This window comes from Dioscorea cayenensis, chromosome 16 (genome assembly GCF_009730915.1).
Source record: "Dioscorea cayenensis subsp. rotundata cultivar TDr96_F1 chromosome 16, TDr96_F1_v2_PseudoChromosome.rev07_lg8_w22 25.fasta, whole genome shotgun sequence".
Taxonomy (NCBI): domain Eukaryota; kingdom Viridiplantae; phylum Streptophyta; class Magnoliopsida; order Dioscoreales; family Dioscoreaceae; genus Dioscorea; species Dioscorea cayenensis.
Window position 1 is genome coordinate 21,835,329 of NC_052486.1, and position 27,713 is coordinate 21,863,041.

At 29.3% G+C, this 27,713-nt stretch overlaps 4 protein-coding genes across 4 annotated transcripts; 3 read left to right on the forward strand and 1 right to left on the reverse strand.

Moving 5' to 3' along the window:
* The first annotated feature begins 7,535 nt into the window (after positions 1-7,535).
* On the forward strand, positions 7,536-9,606 carry LOC120278744 (BOI-related E3 ubiquitin-protein ligase 1-like). The gene is made up of 4 exons (XM_039285475.1): positions 7,536-7,755; positions 7,860-7,967; positions 8,065-8,379; positions 8,475-9,606. Exons 3-4 carry the CDS (start codon positions 8,185-8,187, stop codon positions 9,054-9,056), a joined length of 777 nt encoding a protein of 258 aa, XP_039141409.1. The 5' UTR covers positions 7,536-7,755; positions 7,860-7,967; positions 8,065-8,184; the 3' UTR covers positions 9,057-9,606.
* A 4,237-nt stretch (positions 9,607-13,843) lies between these two features.
* Positions 13,844-16,847, reverse strand: LOC120279661 (probable pterin-4-alpha-carbinolamine dehydratase, chloroplastic). The gene is made up of 3 exons (XM_039286588.1): positions 16,461-16,847; positions 15,714-15,906; positions 13,844-14,190 (listed from the first exon to the last, which is right to left on the reverse strand). The coding sequence occupies exons 1-3, from the start codon at positions 16,809-16,811 to the stop codon at positions 14,099-14,101; spliced, it is 636 nt and encodes a 211-aa protein (XP_039142522.1). The 5' UTR covers positions 16,812-16,847; the 3' UTR covers positions 13,844-14,098.
* Positions 16,848-21,113: 4,266 nt separating this feature from the next.
* On the forward strand, positions 21,114-21,927 carry LOC120279496 (FCS-Like Zinc finger 2-like). Its single transcript, XM_039286427.1, has one exon. The coding sequence runs from the start codon at positions 21,197-21,199 to the stop codon at positions 21,725-21,727; it is 531 nt and encodes a 176-aa protein (XP_039142361.1). The 5' UTR covers positions 21,114-21,196; the 3' UTR covers positions 21,728-21,927.
* Positions 21,928-24,414: 2,487 nt separating this feature from the next.
* LOC120278639 (poly(U)-specific endoribonuclease-B-like) lies at positions 24,415-27,243 on the forward strand. Its single transcript, XM_039285373.1, is given in 6 exon segments — positions 24,415-24,507; positions 24,595-24,699; positions 25,650-26,234; positions 26,345-26,362; positions 26,364-26,417; positions 26,894-27,243. Coding segments are annotated over 6 exon segments (1,092 nt in total). The 3' UTR covers positions 27,131-27,243.
* The last annotated feature ends 470 nt before the right edge of the window (positions 27,244-27,713 follow it).

The following is a 27,713-nucleotide window of genomic DNA, read 5'->3' on the forward strand; positions in this document are numbered from 1 at the left end:
CATTTTCATTTATCATGTTATTTCAAAAAATTTTAATTATTTTCTATGTTTGTATATTTATCTAACACTAAGGTTTTATATAATTGGAAAACATATAATGGTCTTTCTTTATTAGTCTTAATTTATTTCAATAATTATAACCATAATTATATGTATACCTTTTAAAACTAGTTTTTTTCCCTATTCAAGAATATTATTTTATTGAAGTACAAAAGTATTAAGTATTTTTCAAATTTAAATATGAAGTGTATATATATTAAAAAAATATATAAACCTTTCAAGAATTGTATTTTTATATGAAAATTTGAAAAGTCAAGCATAACTCACAAATAATAACAAAAAGGTACACATAAGAGATGACATCAAATGATATATATATCGGTAGCCAACCATATATGACTAATGTTTTTAGTGATTGATTTTATTAGACATAGTGAATATCTCCATTGATTAAGTGAGCTAATGCCATCTTAATCCACAATTAATTTGAGTACAAGTGTAGATCACCATATAGACTTTATAATTTTTTTTGATAATCCCTTCATTTTCACACAAAGTTGTTGAACCAATAAGATCCAAGTTCTAAATTTCAACTTCTGTTGTGCATAAATAATCTAGAAAATAAAAAGACGGTTTTTATTTTACTCAATTACAAGATGAAATATTTTTCCCCTACTTATAATTATTTTTAATAAAAATAATAAAATCTAGGGTTGAGAGGCTCATGCACATGTAAAGTGTTTGGTTAATATAAATATGATGATAATTATCATCTTTGTACAGATTAAATGCATAAGAAATATAATATCTTGATTTATACAAGTTAAAATATAAAAACTATTGATTTCTAATCACTTTATATTAAACCTCTCAGTGTTAATTATATTCTAAAGTTGAATTGAGATACAATATCTTGATTTTCATCATCAAGTTAAAATAAAACAATTAAAATTACAATAAGTTTTTACGTATTCTTTCAGCGAAATTATATAATAGAACTAAGATTGAGAAATATATACATGAGATAATTTGATTAAAAATTAATAATACATAATAATGATGAATATTTGATTGGTTAGAAATCTCTAATAAAAAATATATTATAGTGTCATTTTTATTTTAACATATAAATATAAAATATAAAATATGAATACCTCATGTTGATTTATAAAGAAATTATTAAGGAAATATAAATAATCTAAATAAATAAACAAATAAATAAGTAAATAAAAAGGATAGGATGATATTTTTGTGCTAACTACCATCAAACCTAATTTGAGAAGAATGAAAGGTGAGATGAGAGATGCACCACCTAGCCTAGGGACTCATAACAAGATGCCATGGCAAAGCACAAGTTATTCACCACAGATATAAAGAAATATATTTTTTAAAAAAATTAAAAAAATTTATTAATTTTTCTAAAGGTGTGCTTTGAATTTGAATGTCCTCTTTGAAAGGGAATGAAGAGATAAGAATAGAATAGAGAATGAAAAAAAATGGAGGAAGAGTGGGTGCCTCATGGAAAGCCTCTCCACACATGTTAGCTTCACCAATTCAAAGGAGGGCAACAAAGGAATATTTTATTTATATATATATATATATATCTATAATTATATATAATACAAACTACTTCAAATGATGTGGATATTGGAACCTCACAAAAGCATCCATCCATTGAGTAAAACAAACATAACAACACATCAAGATCATTATGTGCACTTTGGTTCATCAATTATATCTTTATGTTCCATTTGGTATATGAAAACAAATTGCTAATCTATTACTAAAATCAAGATTGTTATATTCAAACTCCTGCAATAATCAAGATTGTTGTATTCAAACTTATACAATAAGGAGTTAGTATTTCATTCCATTCTCTAATAAAAAATCTAGAGTTTAAATCATATTTGTGAATCAATATATATTCTAAAATAAATGTGAAGTCTTTTTAAGTATCATTTATATACATATACTTTACATAATGGTTATTTTTTTAATATAAAAGTAGCTCTTTGGTATTTTTAATATTTGGAGAATAACTCTTTGAGAAAAATTTTGGAGTAAAAGAATATTTTCTTTTGACTAATATGGATTATGGTTGAGCAATAATTTTTTTTTATTTATAATAAAAATGTTTAACTTCAACTTTATAAGCGTATTAAGTGAAATTTTCTTATATATTTTTTTCTCCTCCTTCAGTATTTAACAATTTTCAATCCCTCTAGTTAAAACTAAATTAGGATTAAACATTAATTAGAGATCAACTATGCATTGTGAAAATAGATGGAGATTGGTATTTACAATAACAATAAAATTATTTATATAAATTAAAGCCAAACATAAAAAAAAAACCCAAAATAATTAAGAAATTTCAATTAATTAAATATTGTACATCTTTCTTAACTCCCACACACAAAGGCAAAGATTAGGTGTAGGTTAAGGAGTTCATGATAGAGGACTTTTTTTCTTTTAAATGCTTTGGTGCATGTACAACTAAAACAATAGAAAGAGAAAGATTGAAAATTTGCTAATAATGTATTACACAATAAGGTGGTTCAAAATGACACCTTGGTTATGGAGACCACTTTGAAAAATTAAAATGATTTATTTCCCATCATCTAGGGGACGTCCTGATTTCTAATCTATGGATGTTACATGAGTAATCATCGGATGAAAAACTGACTGGCTTTATCATTATGAAACATGTAGAAACCGCTTCTACAGGTGTTGCACAGTGATCATGAGCAGAAAAAGTAGTACATTGTTTATATAATCAATCAACCACTCGGATGATGATCCAACGGCTTAGATTTAAAACGTCCCTAGATTTCAAATCTAGGGACTTACTTAGATGATGTTTTCCCATATATATATATATATATATATATATATTATAAAATATGGATAAACCACATCAGGGACGCACATAAATATAAAGTTCATCCCTAAACAGATATGTATTTCAATGGAACACAAACAACTTATGCAGAGAATTCAGTATTTCAGTGTCTATAGATCAAAAAATCGTTAGTTTATGTATATAAATATATATATGTATATGAGGATCATTCCTCTATGGTGTCCATAGATAAAAAATCTATAGATATCTATTATCAATCGTTAGATCTCAATCCAACGCATGACATTGATAAATATTATTTACTACAATAACAAATACAGTAATTACTGTTTGGAACAGTATAATAAATAATAGTACTGTTCATCAATGTTGTATCCAATGCCTGATAATTGGACGTCTATAAATATATATATATATATGTTGGTGTGTGTCATTATGCTTTAATTAATTAAAAGGTTTATAAGTTAGGTCTTAGGTGGTGAGGTGAGATTAGCATTAGTAGTGTGTGAGTTGTGGCTGTGGTTGTGGGAAAGCTTTCTTGTTGTCCCTCTTTGCTTTCATCAATCTCCATGCCATTTTCAAAACCAAAGAAAAGAGTTAGTCTTTTGTTGGTACTTGAAGATTTCTTTCAATCTTTTGGTGGTGTGGTTGAGATTATTATTAATACACACTTTTTTGCTCTTGGTCACATTCCACTCTTTTAGCCTCATTTTTCATTTCCTTTTCAATGTTCCTCTCAATTATTACAATTATATAAATTCTTATTAGTTTCATGTAATAACCGGTCTAATATAATACAAATACATAAAATAACATCATGATATATCATGATATTTAACTATTGTGTAGTAGAGATAAAAATCTCTAAAAATAATAATAATTTATTATGCAAAATTTGATTAAATATAATACATATACATAAAATTAGATTATGTAAAATTTAACTATAATATAAAAAAATTCCTTAATTTCAATAATTTTGAAATAAAAAAAAGCAAAAAATGTACAAGAACCATCGCACCAGATTAAAAATAATCATAATATTGATATATCATTTTTTTTCATCATTCACTTAATCTAGATCTGTATTTTCTTCGATCAATCACATAATAAATATACATATTCAATAAAAAAAATTTCAAAATTATTATGAAGCTTAATAAATGAAAGCATTGGAAGAACATGAACCATGGGCTCCCCCTTTTATTTTTGATGCTATATCTTGTGAATGGGTTCATGTTATTTTATGGGACCAAAGACCATATCTCTTTACACCCAATTAAATCTTCTCATCCACATTCAATGCTCTCCATACATTGTCTTTAATTGATTGATCAATTCTTTCACAAGTTTTCAAAGGTAGACATTGAGATATTTCTCTTTTTATTATTTCCTTGCATGGTTTGTCATGTCATACTTACATTATTCATTTCCTTTATTTTTATTTTGCCATTGATATCATCAACTTTATTTTTATATAATTTTTCCTTTTGAATTATTTTTTTTTTACAATTATGCTATATTTTATTTTTGTATTTGTCTAAGTTTGTTTTGAGTGTGACTTGTTAACAACTCTGTAATTATGGCCCTTACCACTTACCAGTACTTTTATTTTCATAAAACTAGTATAATATTTAAATTCAATGAAACTATTTTTCTTCTTTTTTGCAATTTTTTTTTTTTTTGCAATTTTTTTTGTGTTTTTCTATGTTTGTTCAATTTTGACTTGTTAACAACTCAGTATCATTGCCTTACTTGTATTTTTATTTTCATAAAACTTGTTTAATGTTTAAATTCAATTAAAATTAATATTTTCAACATCTTCATAAATTTAAAAATATGTACACTAATAGTCATTTTTAAAATTTTAATCGTCTCATGATGTCACTTACATAGAATTTAAAATGACTATTTTACCTTTCGACGATTCATATTAAATGTTCAAGTGACAAAAAAAATCTAATCAAATATTTCAATTATATGAAATAATAAAATTCAGAGTTCATTTAGAACAAATATCAAGCTTTATTTTTATTTTTTCTTAAAAATGATTTTCTCATTAATTTATTGATTTGGATGACAAAATGAAGAAGAACCATATGTGAGCATAAAATGTACTACAAAAGAGGCAACTTATTGAAAGAATCACATGCCATTGGCTTCATTCTTAAATGTTATTATTATTATTACTATTATTTTATTTTTGAAAAAAAAATGTTTATTTATTGGTCATTTAATTTAATTGGAATAAGGTCTCACTGTCCTTCATTGGAATTTATGTTGGTCCCTTGTATCTTTTTTATCATCTTGAGTCAATGTTGGCATGTGCTTTGTTTTAATATTTTTATTATTTATATATATCAATTTATTTGAATCAAATTATAAATATTTGATTGATGAAGTATTAAACCCCAATTTTGGTCACAAACCATTAATGACTATAATTTAGAAATAAAAATAATTAGTTAGCAATATGGCTTTTTTTAAAAAAAAAATGGAAATCCAGCTAAGTATATTGGTGTTTAAAATTTTTATTTCTAATTAAAAAATATTTAGATTAAGAGAAAATGATGAAAATGCCCTTTTATACAAAATTTGGGTTTTGAAAAAAAAAATGCATATTTAGTATCAATCCCTTAAAAAAAGGATAATTACATATATCATCAATTTTTGTATATTTTTTTCTCCTATTAGTAGGTAGATTTTTATTTTAATTAATAAACAAATATAAAATATATGGATTGGTTTATATATATAGTTCATAATTTTTAGGTGTGAAATTACCAACATAACCCACTTAGCTACTCCATCTCTCTATAAAATTTATTTTCTAAAAAGTTAAGGAAATATAAATAATTGCCACCTTTTTTTGGTTGGGGTACATACAAAAAATAATAAAAAAAAGCCTTTTATTGATAAAAACTAAAAGTAACGCATGATGAACTCGATTTAAATGGAATCAGAGTGAAAGTAAATAATAAATAATAAATAATAATGATTTTTTTATGGAAGTTAAAAGTAAAAGAAAACTAGGGAAAAAAACATGTTATATGTTACACAATAAATAATAATAGTAATAGTAAACGTTTTTTTTTTAAGTCCAAGGTATTACACAGATTTTTTTTTTTAAAAAAAAAACGAAGATAGTTTAAAAAAACAAAAGTAAAACTAAAAATTGTAAAAAAAAATCGATAGGACAAATTTTTTAATGACCAATTGACCATATTATAAGTTAATTATTACTAATGAAAATTTGATTATTAAACAATAAAATTCAAAAAGCATTCCACATATAATGCCACTCATCTCCATATTCAAAACCAACCACTTTCACAAAACAATAATAAATTTCTTATATTTTTTGAAATGCCATAAATACATGTATATGTAGCAACTTTAGTAAACACTTATATTTATTTTTTACTTTAAATAGGTTTTAGGTTCATTCTTAAATTACTTTTCAAAACAAACACTCTACACACGAGATCCAATATCAATAAGTCAAAAAATCATTGATAAAAATAATAATAGAAATACTCTAAAAGTTCCTATGAATTTCACTTATCCACATATCATCCCGTCAAATTTAAATATTCCCACAAAATCTCTTTTTTTTTTACAACTTACTTTTTAGTCATTCTGTTATAAAAATAGCTAACATTAATCGAAATATCTCTCGGTTTTTTTAATAAGAAACATATAATATTAAACGAAAAGGTCAAATATTATAATAAAAAATAAATATTAAACAAAAAAAATACTATATATTAAATGAAAACTTATATGGTTACATGTAAACACACAATGTTAAATGAAAAATATTTTTATTAAGACATAATTACTTATTATAAGATAGAATAAACCGACAAAAAGTTACATTAATAAAAACAAAAAAGTAAACTAAAAAATAAGAAATTATCTTGGGAAATTCAAATGTCAAAAAAATCTAACTTTTAAAGTTTTGAAATTTTCAGTGAACTATAATTCATTTTCCACAATAATAATCTATAAATTATATTAAAAAAAAGTATTTTTAAGTTTTCCAAGACTTAAAAAAAAAGTAAAAAATAAAATAAAACAAAATTTGTAAAAAAAAAGTAAAATAATAAAATTAAGGTGTAAATATCAAAATAGTCTTCTATTTTTCTTTTTCCTCCTTTTTAGTCCCTCTAATATAAAATCCACTTTTTTGGTCCTTGTATTTACACATTTTCATCTTTTAGTTGTAAACTCCGCCCTGTAAAAAAAAGTAAAATAATAAAATTAAGGTATAAATATCAAAATGGTCCCTCTATTTTTCTTTTGCCCCTTTTTTAGTCCCTCTAATATAAAATCCACCATTTTGGTCCTTGTATTTGCACATTTTCATCTTTTAGTTGTAAACTCCGTCCTTTTTAGTCCTCATATTCTGCATTTTCATCGTCCTCTAATTCATCAGTTTAAAAAAATCGAAAAAGCGGATCCAGTCGATTAGAAATCGAAAAGGACGAAAAATGTGAAAATATGATGACTAAAAGAAGTGAATTTTATATTAGCGAGACTAAAGAGGCAGAAAACGCAGGATAAAGATAATTTTGATATTTTGACTTAAAATAAAATTAACCAAGTGAGTATTAAAATAAAAAATTAAAAGAAAAAGGGGCGGAGGAGGGAACAGGAATAGGAATAGGATGGCGTGAGAAGTGTGAGCAATAGAGAATAAGAAGGCCCCGTCTTTGGACTCTTTCCCTCGTTTCCATTCCATCTCTCTCTCTCTCTCTCTCTCACATCCTTCGAGATCGAGATACCACTCCCCTTCTCTCCTTTCTCTCTCTCTCTCTTCAGAGCTCTATATCTCTATCTTCAATGGCGGTGCAGGCGCAGTATCCATCAAGCATCATCTTCCTCAGTAGTAGGTCAGTCTCTCTAAATCTCTTTCTTTTTTGGAAACTATTTTTCCATGGTTTTCTTGGTGCATGGGATGATTGGATCTTGATTAGGTTTTTTATGGTGTTTGTAGAGCAGCAGAGCCGGAGATGAAGGCTGGGGATTATACCCAAGCACCACCCAACTGCTGCTGCTGCTGGGTATCTGGATCATCCGAGCACTGGGTTCTTCTCCACCGGAGGTTTGATGATCTTGATCTCCTCCTTCTCCGTCGTCTTTATCCGGTTTCTATCCCTGATTCTTGATGGATTGTTGGATTGATGGATGATGGGTTTTAGGAAGTGGGAGTTCGAGGAAACGAGGCAGAGAAACGGCGTCATCGGTGGTGGTGCCGGTGACGCAGTCGAACCAGCAGCAACAGCAAGGGGATTGGAGTGTTTTCTTTGCAAGCGCCGGCGATGATGACCCCTCCTCTTGTTTCCACTGGTCTCCGATTAGCGTTTGAGGATCAGAGCCAGAGTCAGAGTCAGAGTCCATCCAATCCCTATCCTTCTTCGTCTTCTTCTTCTCTAATCTCATCTCTTCTCGCCGATGATCTCACCGCCTTGATTAACCAACAAGGAGATGAGATCGATCGCTTGATCCGAGCTCAGGTCCTTGTTTTTTCCACCATTTTGCTCTGATTTTTCTTTCATTTTTTTTTTTTTTCCGAATCCGTGATCATTCGAGGATTTATCCATGGATTCAGGCCGATCAATTGAGAAGATCGTTAGCGGAGCGACGACACCGGCACTACCGATCATTGCTCGGCGCGGCGGAGGAATCAGCATCTCGTCGTCTCCGGGAAAAAGAAGCCGAGCTAGACCGCGCTGCTCGTCGCGCCGCCGAACTCGAAGACCGAGTCACTCGTCTCCGCGCCGAGTCCATGGCATGGCAAGCCAAAGCCCTCGCCGACCAAGCCACCGCCGCTAACCTCCATTCTCAACTCCATCAAGCCGCTACCGCTGCCGCAGCCGCCGCGGATGCGAACGAGCTCCCCATCGACGACGCCGAGTCAGCTCACATCGACCCACGGCGAGTTGAGCCATCAAAAGCTTGCCGGTCGTGCTGGTCCCGGCCGATCTCGGTGGTAGTGATGCCGTGCCGGCATCTCTCCCTCTGCGCCGACTGCGACGCCGGCGCCTTGCCTTGTCCCTCTCTGCGGCTCCGCCCGCTCCGGCAGCGTCCATGTCCTCCTCTCTTGATCTCCATCTCATTTTCAAAATTTAAAAAAAAAATTTATATATATATATTTATTAAAAATTTCAAAAAAAGGTTAAATTTTGGATAATTGAAAAAATTATATATAAAAAAATCACCAGTAGTAACTCACTGGTCACTGGTTACCTTTTTTATTATTATTATTATTTTGGAAAATTCAATTAATATATTTATTCTTTTATTTGGGAAATATATTTAATTAAGACGTGACCAACAAACGGTAACCCACTTGGGTTGTCTGAATCTTTTGTATCTATTGTTGTATAAATTGGGTTTTTTTCCTTATTTATTTATTTATTTATTTGGTGTTGTTTCCCCGCGGTGAAGTTATGGTAATGAGCATTGGACACCGTCGATGCGGTCTGTTGTACCGCGAGATCAGTGAGAGTGCCTCGAGGTGCGGGTTTGGGAACGTATCTGAACCGTTCGATTATGTTTGGTAGTGGTGATCGAGGTTATGGTATCTTGACTGGCAATGCACTGTACCGCTTTAGTGGTGGTCCCGCGTGGGCTTGGTTCTCGTATAACCTGCTACATGGGCCTGGCCCATTAAAAGATAGGAGGAATCTACGGCCCATTGTGTTTAAACTCTCAAGAGCATTTTGGTAAATTCGTAATTATTGAAATTTATCAAATAAGTGAATTATATAAAAATATATATATAGATTAACAAAAGTCACACCACATACACCATGTGCAATGTACGAAATTATTGGATTTAACCAGGAATAGTAAAAATAAAATTAAAAATATATATATATATATATATGGTGGTTATCTTATCTACCATAAATGTTCACCTAAAGGTTAATATTTAATATTGAGAATCCCTTGGAAAAATGAATGGGAGGATTTTATGGCATTGGTTCAGTGTACTATGATGGACTGTTTCTCATGTTTTTAATTTCACAAGATATGCCCATTGAATACTGTGCACGTTAAAGACTAAATAGCATAATTTCAAAATCCTATATATTTTTATTCGATTAATGTCAAATAAAATCAATATTACTTTTGAAAATTGAGAATCGCCGGAGGTTCACGTGAGAGGCATGTGTTAGGAACATTTTCCCTCTCTTATATAATTACAAGGATTTATTTTCATGAGGTCTGCAAGCTACATAATTAGTGTATTTTTATATATGTTCGGTTTTTTGATAAAATTGATAAGTGATAAAACAAAAGATAAATGAATACGGAAGTATACCAGTTATGGTGGCTTGACTAATCTTTCTAGGGATAATTTTTCTAAGCAGTGGACTAGCCCATGGTTTCTATCTATCTGTCCCCTCTTGATTAACAGTGTTTACTATTTTCATAAAAAAAAATATATATTTTTTTAAATTATGAAAATTTTATTTATTCTTTGTTATATATGTCTATGTTTTTTTTATTATTATTAAATGAAAACTCTTCTCAAAGGTATTATTTATTATTAGGTAGCAACCACTCCATCCAAAAACTTTTAAGAGTCAATAGAAGCCATAATAGTTTAAGTATTTGATCCTTTTCTTTCTTTTTTTTTTTTCAAATAAAACTAATGATTTATCAATTCAGGCCCACACACATTATTTCTTTTCATCAACTTCTGTCCGTGATTCAATTCCCAAATACATTTTATAATAATTTACATATCTTCAAAAATTGAATGGTTGCTTACAAAATAATATAAAGTTTGTTTTGAGTAATATTAATTTTGTTTTTAAATTATATTCATGTATTTTTGAAATTTTTATGCTACAAAAAAAAATCTGTTTTAGAAATCAAATAATACATGTTGCCAAATTAGTTTAAGTGATAATTATTTATAATTATTCATGAAATAATTAGAATAATTTCTTTAATGAATCCAAGACTAACCCCACAATTCATTGTCTATTATCAAACATTGATTATAAAAGTCTAAAAAAAAAAGTTAGAGAACTATTTTTTGTCAATTGCTCTTAATTGTTTCAAGATTTGAAGGACATGTTTGATATGCAAACCGGTAAGAAATGGCAACTCTAGAGCATTCTCATTCACACATGTGAGCAAGTCTTTAAAGACTAATTGAAATTTGAAAGTGTAGCCTAATCTCTCTTTGACTAATCTTAATCTTCTATTTTTTTCCCAATTAAGAGAAAACATCTTTCTTGTTTATTCGAGATATATATATTGCATTATTTTCTCAATAATATTTTCTAAATCATTTTTAAGTAATTATTTTTTTTAAGTTTTTAATCAACTAATTTCCAACGTTCTCTAATTTAGGATGTGATACTGAGAACTTTATAAAAAAAATGTATAATTGTCTTAATGTTAATTGAGTAATTATTTTTTAAAAATAAAAATTAATTATAGGAATGGATGAGAAGAATAAATATGTGTATATATATTCCTTGAGAATATTTTGAAAATGAAAAAATAGTTTCCGTGTGTATTTCAATACTTCAAATTTTTTTCAAAATTCAAATAAAAACACTCTTAGGATTTATTTAGACCTTTGTTTCTCTCATATATATTTTAATTAGGGGTAGTTTATCATAATATATTCTCCAAATATCAATTTATTTTATACACGATTAAATTTTTTTTAAAAAGAAAAATACATATAAAAGTATACATAAATTTTAAAAGGTTTATTATAGATGTCGATATATATAACACATGCATAATTTACAAGAGAAACCGAAACTCCCGAAAACATATATATAAATATATATACACACACACATAAATATATATACACACACACATATAAACCGAAAATTTGCGAGGGTAAATATGTAAATATCAAGTTTGGCACCACACAAAATGGTCCATTAAATTTTCAATCAACCAGAGAGTTCTTGTTCATTTTAGCCATTTTTTATGCCTCTGATTGCTCAGGGTCTTTGTCCTTCTTTATTCAAAGAATCAGAACATCAACAACAAAACTGAGAAAAAGAAAGCAAGCTCTTAATTAAAGTCTATCTTTAGCAAGAGTTTAAATGAAGAAAATTGTGTATAAAGAAAGCAATTAAACAACCAACTCAAAGTTATTGCAGAAAAACAAACCACACAAATCAATGAAATGAATTTTTTCAAACCTTTTCTTGGTTTCATCCACATTTCACTTTCAATCAATGGCCTACCATTGATTGAAGAAGAAAATAATGTTTCCATGCCGAGAGGTAATCGATCCGTGGCGGGATAAACACGTATTTTTTTTTTTTTTCTGAAAAGCTGATTTCTGCATTTCAGCTAATAAATGCAATCAATTTAGTGTTTGGCTTTCAGTAATTCAATTGCATTTGTCATGGAAATATTGATAAATGATTGAAAACAAGAAAAGAAAGAAATATATATATCGCTAGACAGACATAATCGAAGCTTAATGATGTGGATTTTGATGCAAAATGCCAAATTCAAATAAGCAAGAATGACATTTGATGGCCATTTATCAACCTACTTAGATGCAAACCCTCTAGAGCTTATTCTTCAGTGTAGAATTTAATTAATACACAAATCTTAGTTGGGTATATATATGTAATTATAATCACTTCGCATGTCATTTTCTAAATCAAAAGTATCCCTTGCCTTCATGCAAATGGTATATTGAAAAAGAGAGAAGAACAAATGCATTTAAAAAAAAGAAAAGAAAAGAAAAAATGCATTTTGAACCCCCCTAAAAAAAAGAGAAGGATAAAAAAAACCGAAAGAATAAATTATAGATGACCCACCAACTCTATTGATTGGATGAAGCAATGGACTATGGCACATTTGACACAAACTCTTGATGGTTTTGTAAGATATTTTAATTATTTGTCTAATAAGACTTCAACATTAAGTTTAATATAATCGATTTATCGTAAGACCAAGATGAGTTCTAGACACATGTGATTTGTAGTTTCATTGATTCAATATTGTTTGCATGTAATAGATAAAAATGTCAAAGATCAGCCATATGTGACATGAACTATATACGTAACATACCTCTGCATACGCTTTCGGCCTTTCCATTTATTATATCATAAATAATGAAAAGATAAAAGAAAAGTAAAAAAGAAGTTTATAACAAAACAACCGACGATAATTGAAAATAACGGGACATCTAGCTTGGTGAAACTTCTGGGATATGAACTAGTTTGAAAGCTCAGAAATAAAGACAGATTGCAACAAATAGCATATTTCACATGTCAGCAAGCAGAAATGAACCTTGCAAAAATATCTATGCATTAAATTGACAACCACACCTGCCGATAAGTTCCCGAAGAAGATGAACAAGGGCAGCCACATGATGTACCTTCTTGAGAGCATCAAGAAACTGCTTTCAGGAAAAGTTCATATTTGATGATTAGAATAAGACTGATTATCTCAGCCACATAAATAAGGAATTATAATAAAATCAGCTTAAAAGATAAGTGGCACATATAATTAAATTGTCGACGCCACCGCTTGAAAGATCCACATGCCATACTGCTAAAATAATTAGTTCAGAACAAGTCAGCAAGTGAAAAAAATAAAACCGCTTTAAGATGAACTTTTGAATGTAAAAAAAAAAAATCTAACCATGACGGAGAACTTACCTCGTGATGTGGTGGGAAAAGGGAAGCTGCTTTAGCGGGAGATTAATCCTGAGTCTGATATAAAGCATGAACTGCAGTTTAACGACAATGGAAGTGATTTTTAGCAGGATGAAATGGCATAATCAAGAATTGACGTAACATCAATTTCAGTATGATTTTGCGTCATATTTAAGTTTCTATAGTTTTGAGATTGGAAATTGATACAGAAGAAAGAATACAATGTAACAGTCATTTAAAATGCCAAGTATCAATCTAGACAGAGTAATATATTCTGGCCATTGTTTGCAGAAATAATGGTAACAGGAAGTGCTAAAAATAACATTCATGATGATCATGACAAGTTAAATTGAGCACATAATGGTAGTATGGTGTACAATAAAAGTCAGTTTCTTGTGCCTCAATTGAAGAGACTACAGAATAACAAGCGTTAATGCTAAAGGGCAACAAAGCCTTCAGTCAATGATTGCTATAGCAAGCCATAGTTCTGGCAAAAATATACAAAAGAAATGAAAGGAAAAGAAAAGAAGATGAAACTTCTCGACAAAGAAGAATACTGCTTCCACTGCTATGCCCAAATCCGTTTCTTTGGGAGGAGATCTAGTGTTTTGATTTCATCTATTTTAGCAGCCACAATGAAATCATTCAAACTCAGACCACCTGCAAACAGAATTATCGGAGGGATAAGTGATCTCGTAGAATTTAAAATATGAGCATGGATATATTTCAATTACTTAATGTGATGGTAGAGAAACTAATTGGATCAAATACGCAGAACTTTACATCTAATTGGCAGAACGGCGGTACACCATATAGCCATAAGAATGTCGAGGCAAAAAAATCAAAATAAAGATAAGGACATGCATCTAAGAAAACTCTATTGAGTTAATATATACATTTGTCTCTGTTCCAGTTCAAGCCAAGGAATTTGATTACATATGGCTTCACATTGAACAAAGCTATGACTACCCCACCTCTACCGATGATTTAAGTTGGCTATCCAAATTCATCGACAACAATCTTTCTCACAAAAGCTACACTCTACAAACTAATTCTTTTCCAACTGCTACATTGCAACTTCCATAAGATTCCCAATAATTAAAATAAAATAAAATAAAACATTCATAAGAACCATCCAGTATAATGATCCATCAATTTATTCTCAAATGGTTCATACTTGAGCTCCTCACTCTGTCCCTATATGGCAAGCATCTTATATGTGGGAAGATTATGTGACAATGGACGTTAATGAATACGACAATGTAGTGGAAAACAACCGAACTAAAAGTTTGCTTTTGTTACTCTTTAAATTTTTTGCGTTTAAAGTCTCTTCATATATTTAGGAAACAATGATATGCAGCAGTTTAACACTGAAGGCATAACTTTTGCAAATGTTCTTCAGGAATGTCTATAAATCTATGTTCTTAACATGCTGTACGTTATGAATTTGCACATGCTCTGCTCATGCACATGGTCAAGGTCCAAGACCTTTCTATAGTTCAGTTTAAAGTTTAAATTAGAATTGCATCAAATATAACATCTAACCAGCCATTTAATTCCATTTTGTTCCAACAAAGTAAAATCACATCATCAAAGGATAGCACCAACAAGAAATCGCTTAATATAGAACAGTTACCAGAAGACAAGCAGACCTCCAATAACCCACAATAAAACCTAAACTTTGGCTGGTTTCATTTACTCGGGAATCTCCCAGCTCAAAAAACAAAATCAAGTTAAACATTAAGTTAGGTCGTCAATGATTCCCTCCATAAGCGAAAAACCATACTCTTGACATTTGAAGTGCTCTTGTCATTGGCAGTGCCAACATTAAATATGGCATCTCCAGTATAATAAGTGTTTGTACGGGCATAAAATAGCCAAAATATTATGCCTTTCTGATATGAAAGGCAAAATATATTCATTTGGAAGCAACCCCACAACCAACAAATCAAGTAAAAACCAGAAGAATAAAGGCAAACCAACACTATATGCACACATGCTGCTACAGTAAAATTTAAAAAAAAAAATCAAAAACAATGACATTGACATACTAAAATATGGCCACTTAGATAAAATTGAACAACAAACAAATTCTGATTAGAAATGCATAGATGATCGAGTAAGGAGGATAAAATTCATAGAGAGAAAAGGAGGCAAATAAGCGATTGTTTAGTTCTACTGACCTATTGAAGCAGTCCATAGCTCTGCTCTGACTTGATTGGGGTGTTCCAAATGAAGATCTGGATAATGTCCAGCTTCATCCACAACTCTATAAATTCTATTAATAAGCTCTATTCCACATCCATAGTCCCTTGCTTTCCATAGACACTGGAGTCTTGTTCCTCCATCACCATCTACTAGCCTCCAACCCACAACCTACTGTAGATACAATATAAATTAAAAATCTACAAACAAAACAATTAAGAAACAATGCAGTCAGACATAACAGAAACACAAGAATCACAGTTAAAATTTTCTCCTTGGAACTTCCAAGTATACATCAATGGTTTACTACCTCAAAATGCCAATGAATTACAGAATAAATACAAGCAGTGTTTATCGTAAACCCCAACAGCTACTACACTGTCTACCCATAACATTTTTGTAGCCATAACCGAAACACAAGAAGAAAAATGAAAACTTTCTCCTTGGGACTTCAATACACATCCATGATTTACCACATCAACCACTAATGAATTTCAGAATAAATACAAGCAACATTTCACATGCGAATAACAAACATATCGCCAGTGACTCTTCTACGTTCCAAGCAATATTTATGTCTCATTTTAAAAATTTTCAGCTTTTCATGCTGGCTACTTAAACATGAATTCACTCCACTATGAAAGAACAAATCATACAAAAAAATGCGAGCTTTCAAGACTCAGGAAATAGATAGAAGAACTTAAAAGGGGATTGAATTAAAAGACCTTCCTGAGCAGCTTCTCCGCTTCCTCAAAGGGCAAAGGGGGCTGGGAGGGAGAGATGGGCTGGCAGCTCTGCTGGGCAAGGGAGAGAGCAGCGAGATTGGGAATAAGGATCTTGTGCTCCGTGTCCCAATTTCCAACAATATTCTCGCAGAAGTTGGACTCGATCTCAGCCGGAAAAGGATCCCTAGCACCGAAATCGCCCAAGAAATCCCCGCCCATGGCCAGAACACCACGATTCCGGTCTCCTCCTCTCCGCAGAGTAGGAGAGCACGGCAATGAAGAAGATCTACGGCGCAATGGATTGGTTGGCAGTGCGAAAGAGATAGGGTTTGAGAGGAACGAGGACGCCATTGATGCGAGTGATGAGAGCTCGAAGAGAAGAAGAAGAAGATGAAGAAGCTTATCCGTTTCGAAAAGCACTGGTTCTCTGTTAACCGTTTCCCTTTTCGTTTCCCATTGAGTTATGCGTTTCCCTTTTTTTGTTTTTTTTTTCTTAATGAAAAAATTAATAAGAAAATTTTATAATTAGTTAAAAATATTTAGAAGGTAGGAAATTTTATGATTTTATTTATTATTGAATATTTTTCCTTTTTCGTATCCTATTGAGCTATGTGTTTCCCATTTATATGCTTTTTTTCTTAATGAAAAATTAATAAGAAAATTCTAAAATTAATTAAAAATAGGTATTTAGAAGGTTAAAAATTGTATGATTTTATTTATTATTGAATATTTGCTTGTTAACCATTTCCCTTTTCGTTTCCCATTGAGTTATGCGGATCCCTTTTTTTTCTTAATGAAAAAATTAATAAGAAAATTTTAAAATTAATTAAAAATATTTAAAAGGTTGGAAATTTTATGATTTTATTTATTATTGAGTATTTGTTTGTTAACCGGTTCCTTTTGTGCGTATCCCATTGAGTTATGCGTTTCCTTTTATGTTTTTTTTAATGAAAAAATTAATAAGAAAATTCTAAAATTAATTAAAAATATTTAGAAGGTTAGAAATTTTATGATTTTATTTATTATTGAGTATTTTTTTTCTTGTGTGATAAATGCGTATCATTTGAAATTTTAAAATAAATTAAAAATATTTAGGAGGTTATAAAGAAAATGTTTTCATTATATGAGAATTATGGTTTTGTTTAATATTTGTGTAATAAGTTTATATTTGAGAAAATAATTATGGTTTTTTAAAAGGGAGAAAATAAAAAAAAAAATTTAACTAATAAAATTATGATTTTATTTATAATTGAGTTATTATTAGTTGCATAATAAATGTGTAAGAAATATTTAGAACAATTTATTTATTTTATTTTATTGTTTATCTGCCTTTGCTTTTTCTATTGTGATCTTTTAGAGGAACAATTAATTAAATAAATATTTAAAAGAATTAAAAAAAATAACAACAATAACCATGAGTTCCAACTATTCAAGACCAACCTAAAGAATTCTTTCTTTCCTTAGTGCTTTATCAAGGGTTATAAGGCTGATAATTCAAGCTTAAACATGTCATTTTGTAAAATTATTACTAACCATTTTTTATGTATATGTTTTTATTTTCTCCAACATTTCACTTTGAAAAGCTTCCACTTTATTATGAGGGCATCTACTATTTGTCTAAAAATATATTCATATCATCTTAATTGATTTTATCTTTAACTTATCAATAATAGTTATTACTTCTAATTTATTTTGAATAAATTTATTTTTTAATTGGTCTTTTTCTAATATCTATATATGCTTTTTCATCTCAATTCACCCATTCTATAATTATCTTATTTTTTAACTACCCAATATTGTGATCTGCATAACATAATTAGACTAACAACTATTCAATAAAACTTGTTTTACAATATAAAAGGTATTGTATAATCAAATAAAACTCAACGATAATTCTTTATAATGAAATCTATTTAATACTATTTGTGATATTTTTTTTATAAATTTTAATATAATATTAGATTATAAATCTTAAGTATCAAAAATTGATGCCTCTATCCATCTCAGTATTAAAATAGACATTAAGAGAAATAATAATAATAATTTTCCAAAATAAAAAAAATAAAAGTGTTAGAAAGGTTAGAAGCACTTGCCACTTGCCATAAAAGAAATACATACAAATATATATATATATAGGTAGATAGATGTATATACATACACGGAGAAAAGTGAGTGAAATGAATGAGTCATAAACAAACATATTGAAATATTGAAATATTTGAAAGTGGTATAGGCTGCCAAGTTAAACATCTTTAAAGTCAAGTTGGAGGAATAATACAGAGCACTTTAGACCAAATAAGTCACCATCTTTATTAGACCCAAAAAAAGAATACAACATCTCAACTAAAATACATAGTGCCATGACCTTTCCTATGTGGTCCTCTTCCTTCATTTACATCATTGCATGGTCCCTGTCCCTTCCTAAGCTCTAATTGTCACTAGGCTACACATTAGTCTTGACCCAAAAAATATCCCCACTTTTACTATAATCAATGCTATATATATATATAATTATTAACAAAAAATAGAGTAAAGGAAGTCCGTCTAACCTTTTCAATTCCATAAAAAACACCTCAAATTTATTATATTTAAAAAATATTTACTTTTTTAAAAAATTATTTTTAAATAGAAATTATGATAAAATAATATAATTTACTTACTAACAAAAGATATGTGTAGAATAAAAAGTGAGTGTTTCGAGGAGATGTGCATTCGTGGTATGTGGCAGGTAGAGCTTGCCTCCTTAACGTACTTAAGTTAATAGGTTCTTATGTCTCGTGTAAAGAGTACGAACTTATTCTTTATCAACAAATTTGTACCTAGTTGTAATTGTGGTTGAGCTTGCTTGATGTGGCATTAGACTTCTTTAGGGTACACACACGATGTATTAGCATGCGATTGAGACTGTGATAGTTATGGTAACAATGAATATAAGGCCATTTTCGATATTTAAAATATTTTTCCATTTGACGAGAATTCAGTAGAGAAAATTTCAAAAAGCAGAATTTAAAAAATAAAAATATCAAAGGGATGATAGGTAAAGTTGAAAATTTTCAGGGACTGATAGGTGATTTTACCCCAAAAAAATACCATGTATTTAATTTTAAAAATAATAAAAACTTGATAAACTGACCTTACAACCTGTAAATTATACATCAACTTCAGAGAAAACTTTGATACTAATATCTCTTAACAATTAAACTTAGATTATATCAAAACGCATTATAAAAAATTAATTATTTTATTGATTAACTAAAAAACAATGATATTAGTATATGGTTTCAAGAGATGCAACGATATTTTAGTATAAAATTAGGGTGTAAAAGTTTTTTTTAAATAAAACTTATGTAGAAAAATAATAAATACTAAAAACATTTATAATCTCGGGTTTCTTATTTTCGCATATGTATTTTTCCTTTAAAAAATAATTAATTTTTTGGCCAATTATTTAAATAAAATTTGCTAAGTAATTTTTATTATGTTTACTATTTATTATATCTGTAAAATATACAACATTGATAATATGAGAATAATATATTTTTCATGGAAAACAAGTTGATATTAATTTTCATATAAGAAATTTTAAACCCATCTTATTATAATCTAGAGTATAGACCATCATACGAAGATAATATATTTATACATTAAAAATAAAAATTGAAATCACGTTTATATAAATTTTAAAATTTTTAACCAAATTTGTATTTGTCATTATAAAAAAACACTAAATTATTTATTAGTCCCTCCATACTCTCATCATGTAGGCTTATTAGTCCTTAAGCATTTCTAATAAATCAATACACTTTTTTTTATATAAACTTGTTTTTTTAATATTATAGATATTTTTTAATGATATTTTTCTAATATTCTGTTTTGACTTCTTTTTATGAATGTTCTCATCTGATCACATCAAACAGGGATACAATAGATGTTTCATAAATTATTTTGAATTGGAACTTTTTTTTAAAATCTTTTTAAAAAAAATTGTATACATAAAAATAAGTACAAAGAGCAATAATTATTTTTTTTTAAAAATATTGATAAAACATTCTATACTTGATTTTTAATGATAATAAAAATACCATTAGCTAGTACGTGATTGGCTTTTATTTGAACAATGTAGATAAATTATTTCACATGCATCTCATAAATTTTTAACATGTTTAAAAAAGCGAATTTTTATCCTCTCTGCATGGAGTAAATTCTACCTTTGCTTGTTTATCAGTGTGATAGTTTACATAATAGTATATTTGCTTTTTTTTTAAATAATAGACCGGATGTATAATGTATATATAGTATAAAAATAATATAAAAATTCCGGATGAATAATATATCAATAGTACATAAAACAGTACTATCGAAAGAGAGATTTAAATCCATAACCTCTCCTTTAGAATTTGGTATCATACCATTGTTTTTAACTGTTAATATTCTCCTCTCTCTCTTTCTATAAATATAAATATATATATATATATATATTAAAATAGAAAATTAGAGAGAAAAAAACCAAAGGTAGGGTCCCACCACACTTGGAAGTGAAGTGAAGTGAAGGGACAAATGGCAGCAGATGGCTTTGCATGGATCCATTGAACCCACCTCTTCTTTCTTTTTCTCTCTTTTATTTTATATATTATTATTATTATTATATAATAACTAGTTCTCCTTCTATATACACCAATGCACTTTCACCAATCATCAAACAAACAAAACCAAAAACCAAAAACCAAAAACCAACAATGAACTACTCCTCCTCCATCTCCACCCTTTCCTCCTCTACCTCTTCTTTCTCTGACCTTGAACCTTCTCTTTCTCAAACCCTAACTTCATCCCATTCATCATCAACATCATCAAAGAAGAAGAACATGGTACTTAAAGGTGGTGTAATTAGTGCAGGAGCTCCATCACCAAGATCAGTGTTTTGCTATGATTCTTTGTCTGATGATGAACCACGTCACTTCCTTGACTCTTGTTTTCTCTGCAACAAAGTTCTTTCCGGTCACAAAGATATCTTCATGTATGAAGGTGATAAACCTTTTTGCAGTGAGGATTGCAGGCAAAAGCAAATGGATTTTGATGAGAAGAAAGAGCAAGAAGAGAAGATGAAGTTGAAGATGAAGAGCTTTTATTCTTCTTCTTCTTCTTCTTCTTCTTCTTCTTCTTCTTCTTCATCTATTAAGAGTTTTCAGAGATCTTCTTTGATTGTTAATGATCAGGAGAGTACTGCTACTGCTACTACTGCTACTACAAATGAAAGCTTTTGGACATGATATAATTTATTTGCTGTTTTTGTTTTAAGTTTTTAATTGTGATCGGTGGTATATTCTTTATATATATATATATAAAAAGATGGTTTATCTAATATATCAGTTATATATTTCTGTATGTATTCTGCTTGAAATTTCAGTGATCTTAATTTGGTCTTGTGTTTTGATTGAAGGGAAAAAAAAATACATTGAAAGATGATAGATAATGGGTGGCCTTATCAATATATATATATATATATATATTCTTCTTCATTTGTAATTTGTAATCTTTTTTTGGTGTGTTTGGATTGAAAAAGAAGAGGAAGAGAAAAAAATGAGAGAGTTGAAAGGATCAAGCTTTTGATTGTTATATTTTGTTTCTTTTCTTTTTTAAATGCAAACAAACAATATATATACATATGCAAGCTTTCATGAGTATGTGTAAGTTGATTTATTTCTTGTTCTTGTTTTTTCATTCAACTAAAAGCTATTAAAGGATAGTTTAATTATATGCTTTTGTACTTTGTTTTTCCATATTTGCTTCTTTTTTAATAAATTTGTGGTTTATTTATTTATTTTTATTTAAAAAAATTAAGAATGAAAGTCTAAACATTATGTTTAACTTTGATTATATATATATATATATATGTAATTGAATTGAGAGAAAGTTGGAGGAATTAAAGAAAAGGATTGATATATACTTTATCATTATATTGTGTTTAAATTATTTGTTTAAATTAATATGAATTGAATTAAATAAAAGATGTTGTTGATCTTGTGAGTTGCTATTGCATTAAATTGGAGAGGAGTTCATAAGAGTTGATTATAATTATAAATGAAGACTTAATTCCATGTGATTCAAGGTGAGTCAGTTTCATTTACTAATATATATATATATGAAGAAAATCATGGGAATGGGATTTGCTTTTGATTAATTACTTCATAAAATATAAGGTTAATAACTTTAATAATTTATTTAAATTCAACCATCTTCATCTTTCAAATTAATTTCTTTGCATTTTAATAAAAAAAATTATTTATCATGTAAAATATAAGGTAATATAAGTTCAATATTATAATTAATTTTGGTAAAATAATCCTTATAACAAATAGGCATTAATGCAAGTGGCCCTTGCAAGAAAGAGATGGTGGTCCAAAAAACATCAAATATCATCAAATATAATTAGTAAAAAAGATGTTCTCTCTTTTTCAGATAAGTAATTGATGGAGAAGATGATAGAGAAAGCCAATATTTAATATATATATATATATATATAGAAAACAAGTTAATCAATTTGTTGAATTTATTATAAGAACAATCAATTTTGAGTATCTTTTATTTCTTTGTTTATTTGGATTCAAGTTATTTTTTTAATGAATGTTATGTCTTCTTAATGATTAAAAAAAATAAAAACACACAAAAACACACACTTTTGTTCTCTTGACTCCATATTGTTTGGTAAGGCAAACAAAATGAATTATATTTTCTTTAAAAATAAATAATATGTTTAAGTAATTTTTAATATTAGTTTGAAGGGAAAAAATTTTATATGAGCAGACCATACTTTTTATTTCAATTAATACTAATTAATAGATAAATTTTAAATATATTTAAAATAATGAAAAATTATATATTGGGAAAAAAAAAAAATATTAGAGAAAAAAAGCTGGAAAATAATGGCCATCATGATCGTAATTAAGATGATGATGAGGACATCTGAACCGCTGGATCAATGAGGTCCAAGTGGCACAACACGTGGGAAGCGCATGAGTTGCCCGGAGGTTGGGAACCATTGTGATAATAATATAAATTAAAATAATATTTAATAATTATTATGATTAATTATTATATTATTAAACCTAGTCAAATATATAAAATTTAATTATATATTTTATTATTATTGAATTTTGATGCATATAAAATTGCAAACAACACGAAGGAAAAGACAGCTTAATATATATATATATATATTTTTAATTCAATGTTCAAAGTCCACATTTAATTGACATATTATATACAAATTAGTAACTGAAATATATCATATATTATATTGGCCACATAATAAATCAAATAATAAACTTAAAAATTAAATCTTAAATGATTCCATGCACCAAACTTTTTTTATTTAATTTATTTTTCCAACATATCACATGTTTCCTCAATCTTCATACCAACCACCATCATGCAACAACAAAAAAAAAACAAATATTTAATAAAAAAAATAATTTTTATAATTAAAATTTTTAGTTATTTTAAAAATATGACATTCTTTCAGTTATTATCATTTTATAAATTCATAATTTGTTATTATTATTATTATTATTATTAATAATATTTTCTAAAGTTCCAAAACTTGTAAATTATTAAACATATACAAATAATAAATATTTATTTAAATAAATCCCTACTAAATATCAATGCCGACAAGGTTTCCCCCCAAATTTAATCTCAAAGGTTTTAATGTTTATCAGTAAACAGCATAACTGCTCCTAAGTTCATCTTAACCGTTCAATACTTCTCTAAGATCGTAATCAAAGGTGGGTTTTCACAACCAACGGCTGTGATGGAATATAAACTGTGTTTCCTGTTTGGTGCTGTATAGCTGAAAAAGACACGTCATCACCTGATTCCCAACTGTAAACCCCGCGTAGCCCAAATGTCCAAATAAAAATCCAATTTTTTTTTCAGAAGAGAAGAAGATATTGGAGAGATGGAGCGCATTATCAAGGGTTTGATCGATGTTGCGCTTGGGGGAGAGGATGAACCAAGGGAGGAGGAGCGATCTAGATCTACTTGGGCTGAGGTTTCTCCTTGAGTTGACTTTTTTTTTTTTTGGTGGAATTTTTGTGATTTTTGGGTTTTAATTTTGGTTTTGGTTTTGGATCGCTAGGTGGTCTCTTCTGGGAAGCAGGAGGAGGAGGAGGAGGAAGAGGAGGGAGAAAGAGGAAGTAGATTTGGATATAGTGGTGGTTCTCATGGTGGCCAGCGGAGAAAGGTGAGAGCTTTTGTATTGTTCGTGTCTGATTATGTGAGAGTTTGGTGATTAGGGTTTGATTTCTGAGCAGGAGAAGGAGGAGGAGGAGGAGGAAGACAGCCAATGGGGATTGAGACAGGTTTTAGAAATTTATTTTTTATTTAGTTTTGTTTATTATTGTGTTTTATTGCTTGATTTTGAATGGTTGGGTTGTTTGGATGAGAATAATGAAGGAGGGTCAGGGTCAAGGTCAAGGGAGGAGTGATGGAGATTGGGAGGTTGTTGGCCATAAAAAGAAGCCTCAATATCCACCCAAATACAAGGTTGCTCATGTTCCTCTAAATATCATCTTTTTTTTTCTTCTTCTTGTTGCATTCTTTAGAGTTGATTTATCACATTCGTTTCGGAAATAGGATGTCACTGTGTTTTAATTTTGAAAGAATGATCCAAAAGAAGGGATAGATTGGATTATTGTTGCATTCCTTATCATTGAACAGTTGAAAAGGAGCTTGATTTCATGTTCCTCTAATGAATGATTTTTCATTTCATCTTGTTTGTTTCTTAATATCATGGTATTTTATTTTTGAAAGAATGTTCAAAAGAGAAGGGAGAGATTGTGTTATCGTTCTGTTCTTTTTCACTGAGAATTGAAAAGGAGCTTGATTTCAGCTCTTTCATCGTGCGCCGCTTAGTATTATACTTGGTTCTGATTTTAGAAAGGGAGTGTTGTTTCTATTGTTTATAATACCTCTGTTTTAATGAGTTCACATCCTTCTTAGTAATGCATAAGTAGCTCTTTAATGCAAACTCATTCAATTACATGATAAGAGGAATTGACTTGTCAAAAGTAAACAGAGTTGTGGTCTTTGTTCAAATGTATAATGTACAACTTTGATCTTTTATGGTATCAATTTTTGGCTGATAACAAACATATTGCCTTGACAGGTTTCCAGCAGATACTAAAGTAAAAGTTTCAGAATCATCCTAGCGAACAAGAGTATTCGCAAAGTGATAGTTATAATGTAGATATAGAACCTTCAAGGGAGGAGCTTACAAACTTGTCAAAAGCCTGCGACCGGTTATGGGAACTTGATTCTAACCGTTTGGTGCCGGGAAAGGACTATGAGATTGATTGTGGTGAAGGAAAAAAGGTTTATGACAAGGGAGATCGGGCATCGGAAAGCTTGTTTAGCTGGCTGAGCGATGATGTGTTCAGGCGACCCACTTACTCTCGTTTCTGTTCTCTCCTGGATAATTACAACCCGAACGAAGGTAGCAAAGAAGTCGTTACCTCTGAAGAAAAGCATGAACAGGTTGCATTTATTGAGGAAATCAGCAGGACAGCACCAATTAAATATCTTCATAAGTATCTCATTCACAAGGGAATTGCATCAGAGAACTATGAAGAATTTAAGAGAATGATGTCTAGTCTATGGTTTGATCTCTATGGTAGAGGTGGTGGCTCGAGTTCCTCTTCTGCTTTCGAACATGTTTTTGTCGGAGAAATCAAGGGACGCGGGGAGAATGAAGTCTCCGGTTTCCACAATTGGATTCAGGTAAACTCTGTTACTTACTTTTTCCATCTGTTGTATTTTTCATCTGCCCTTTGTAGATTGTAATCTCAATCACAACCATGATATATGACCGAGTTTTTTGTCATTTTCAGTTCTACCTTGAAGAAGCGAAAAGGTAGAGTAGACTACCAAGGTTATATTTTTCCAAGACGACGCGGGAATAGTGTAAGTACTTTCAATTTCATCATGATGAATATCATCAAAACGCTTGTCGCAATATCCATTTGTTTTCTATAACTAATTTGCTTTTAATCTGTCATGTGCTTTTGCATTTATTTTTACTATCTCTATTGGTTTCAAAAGTTATACGGCTATATTTGGGGCTATATTTGGGGCTATATTTGGGGCTATATTTCATTTTTTTCTATTGGAGTACTTGTATAATAAAAATGTTATCTATCTTATGTTCATGCCATTTGAGCAAATGTAGTTATACTGTTTCGGTTTCAAAAAGACTTAGCATGAACTAAAGCAAACTTGTTCCTATTAGTTCCTTAACTAATCTAGTAAAAGTTTATGAGTCCAAGTTTTGCTCCAACATTTCTCTTAAACTTAGTTCAGACTGATACTATAATTATAGTTTCGTACTCTTTTTGTCACCTTGAAACATGTATAATTTTGCCTGTGTTTAAAACTTGCAGCCAGATTCCGAAACTCAACTCCTCACAATTCAGTTCGAGTGGAATGGCATTCTAAAATCGGTTTCGAGCACATTGGTTGGAGTTAGCCCGGAGTTTGAGATCGCGCTCTATACTCTCTGTTTCTTCGTCGGTGAGGAAGACAACCGTATTTCTCTAGGCCCGTATTCGGTCAACATCAAGTGTTATCATATCGGAAACAATAAAATAGGAACTGTGTTTCCTATATCTGAATGTTGACATTTCTCATTGTTTGTTGTACTTCTATCATGTTATGCATTTCTTCAACTTTTCTTTGATCTTTGCTTCTTCTATTTGGAAATCAAAGTCTCATGAATGGTTTTAAGTGTTTCTTTTCCTCTGTTTCAAGTCTTGTATTTATTGTTTTCAATTATAATTTAAATTGTTTTTTCATTATATATATATAGGCAAAATATCATCTATCGATGTTCATAGTTAACGAGTTGATATTGATAAACAGTAATATCTGTGTCTTATAATGTTCTAAACAGTTCTTATCATTGTATTAATTACTGTTTATTAATGTTGCCCGTTGGATCAAGATTTAATGACCGATAATGGAAGTTTATAGATTTTTTATTTATGGATCTCCATTTGTATATATATATATATATATATATATATATATATATCAGTAAAAAAGACAATTCTTTATCTTAGTAAAAGCATATTTATAAGAGAATAATTATATTATCTTATTAAAAGCATATTTATGAGGGAATACTTACTTTTCCAAGGATTAGCTCAATTTAAAGTTAAAAAAAAGGGAAATTATATATATTTATATTATATTAAATCTAGA

Coding starts and splice junctions, on each gene's coding strand:
- LOC120278744 (XM_039285475.1), top strand. CDS start 8,185: ATGATGACCCCTCCTCTTGTTTCCACTGGTCTCCGATTAGCGTTTGAG. Junction 8,380..8,474: donor ATCGCTTGATCCGAGCTCAG/GTCCTTGTTTTT, acceptor CCATGGATTCAG/GCCGATCAATTGAGAAGATC.
- LOC120279661 (XM_039286588.1), bottom strand. CDS start 16,811: ATGGCGTCCTCGTTCCTCTCAAACCCTATCTCTTTCGCACTGCCAACC. Junction 15,907..16,460: donor CGGAGAAGCTGCTCAGGAAG/GTCTTTTAATTC, acceptor TATCTACAGTAG/GTTGTGGGTTGGAGGCTAGT. Junction 14,191..15,713: donor GCTATGGACTGCTTCAATAG/GTCAGTAGAACT, acceptor TTCTGTTTGCAG/GTGGTCTGAGTTTGAATGAT.
- LOC120279496 (XM_039286427.1), top strand. CDS start 21,197: ATGAACTACTCCTCCTCCATCTCCACCCTTTCCTCCTCTACCTCTTCT.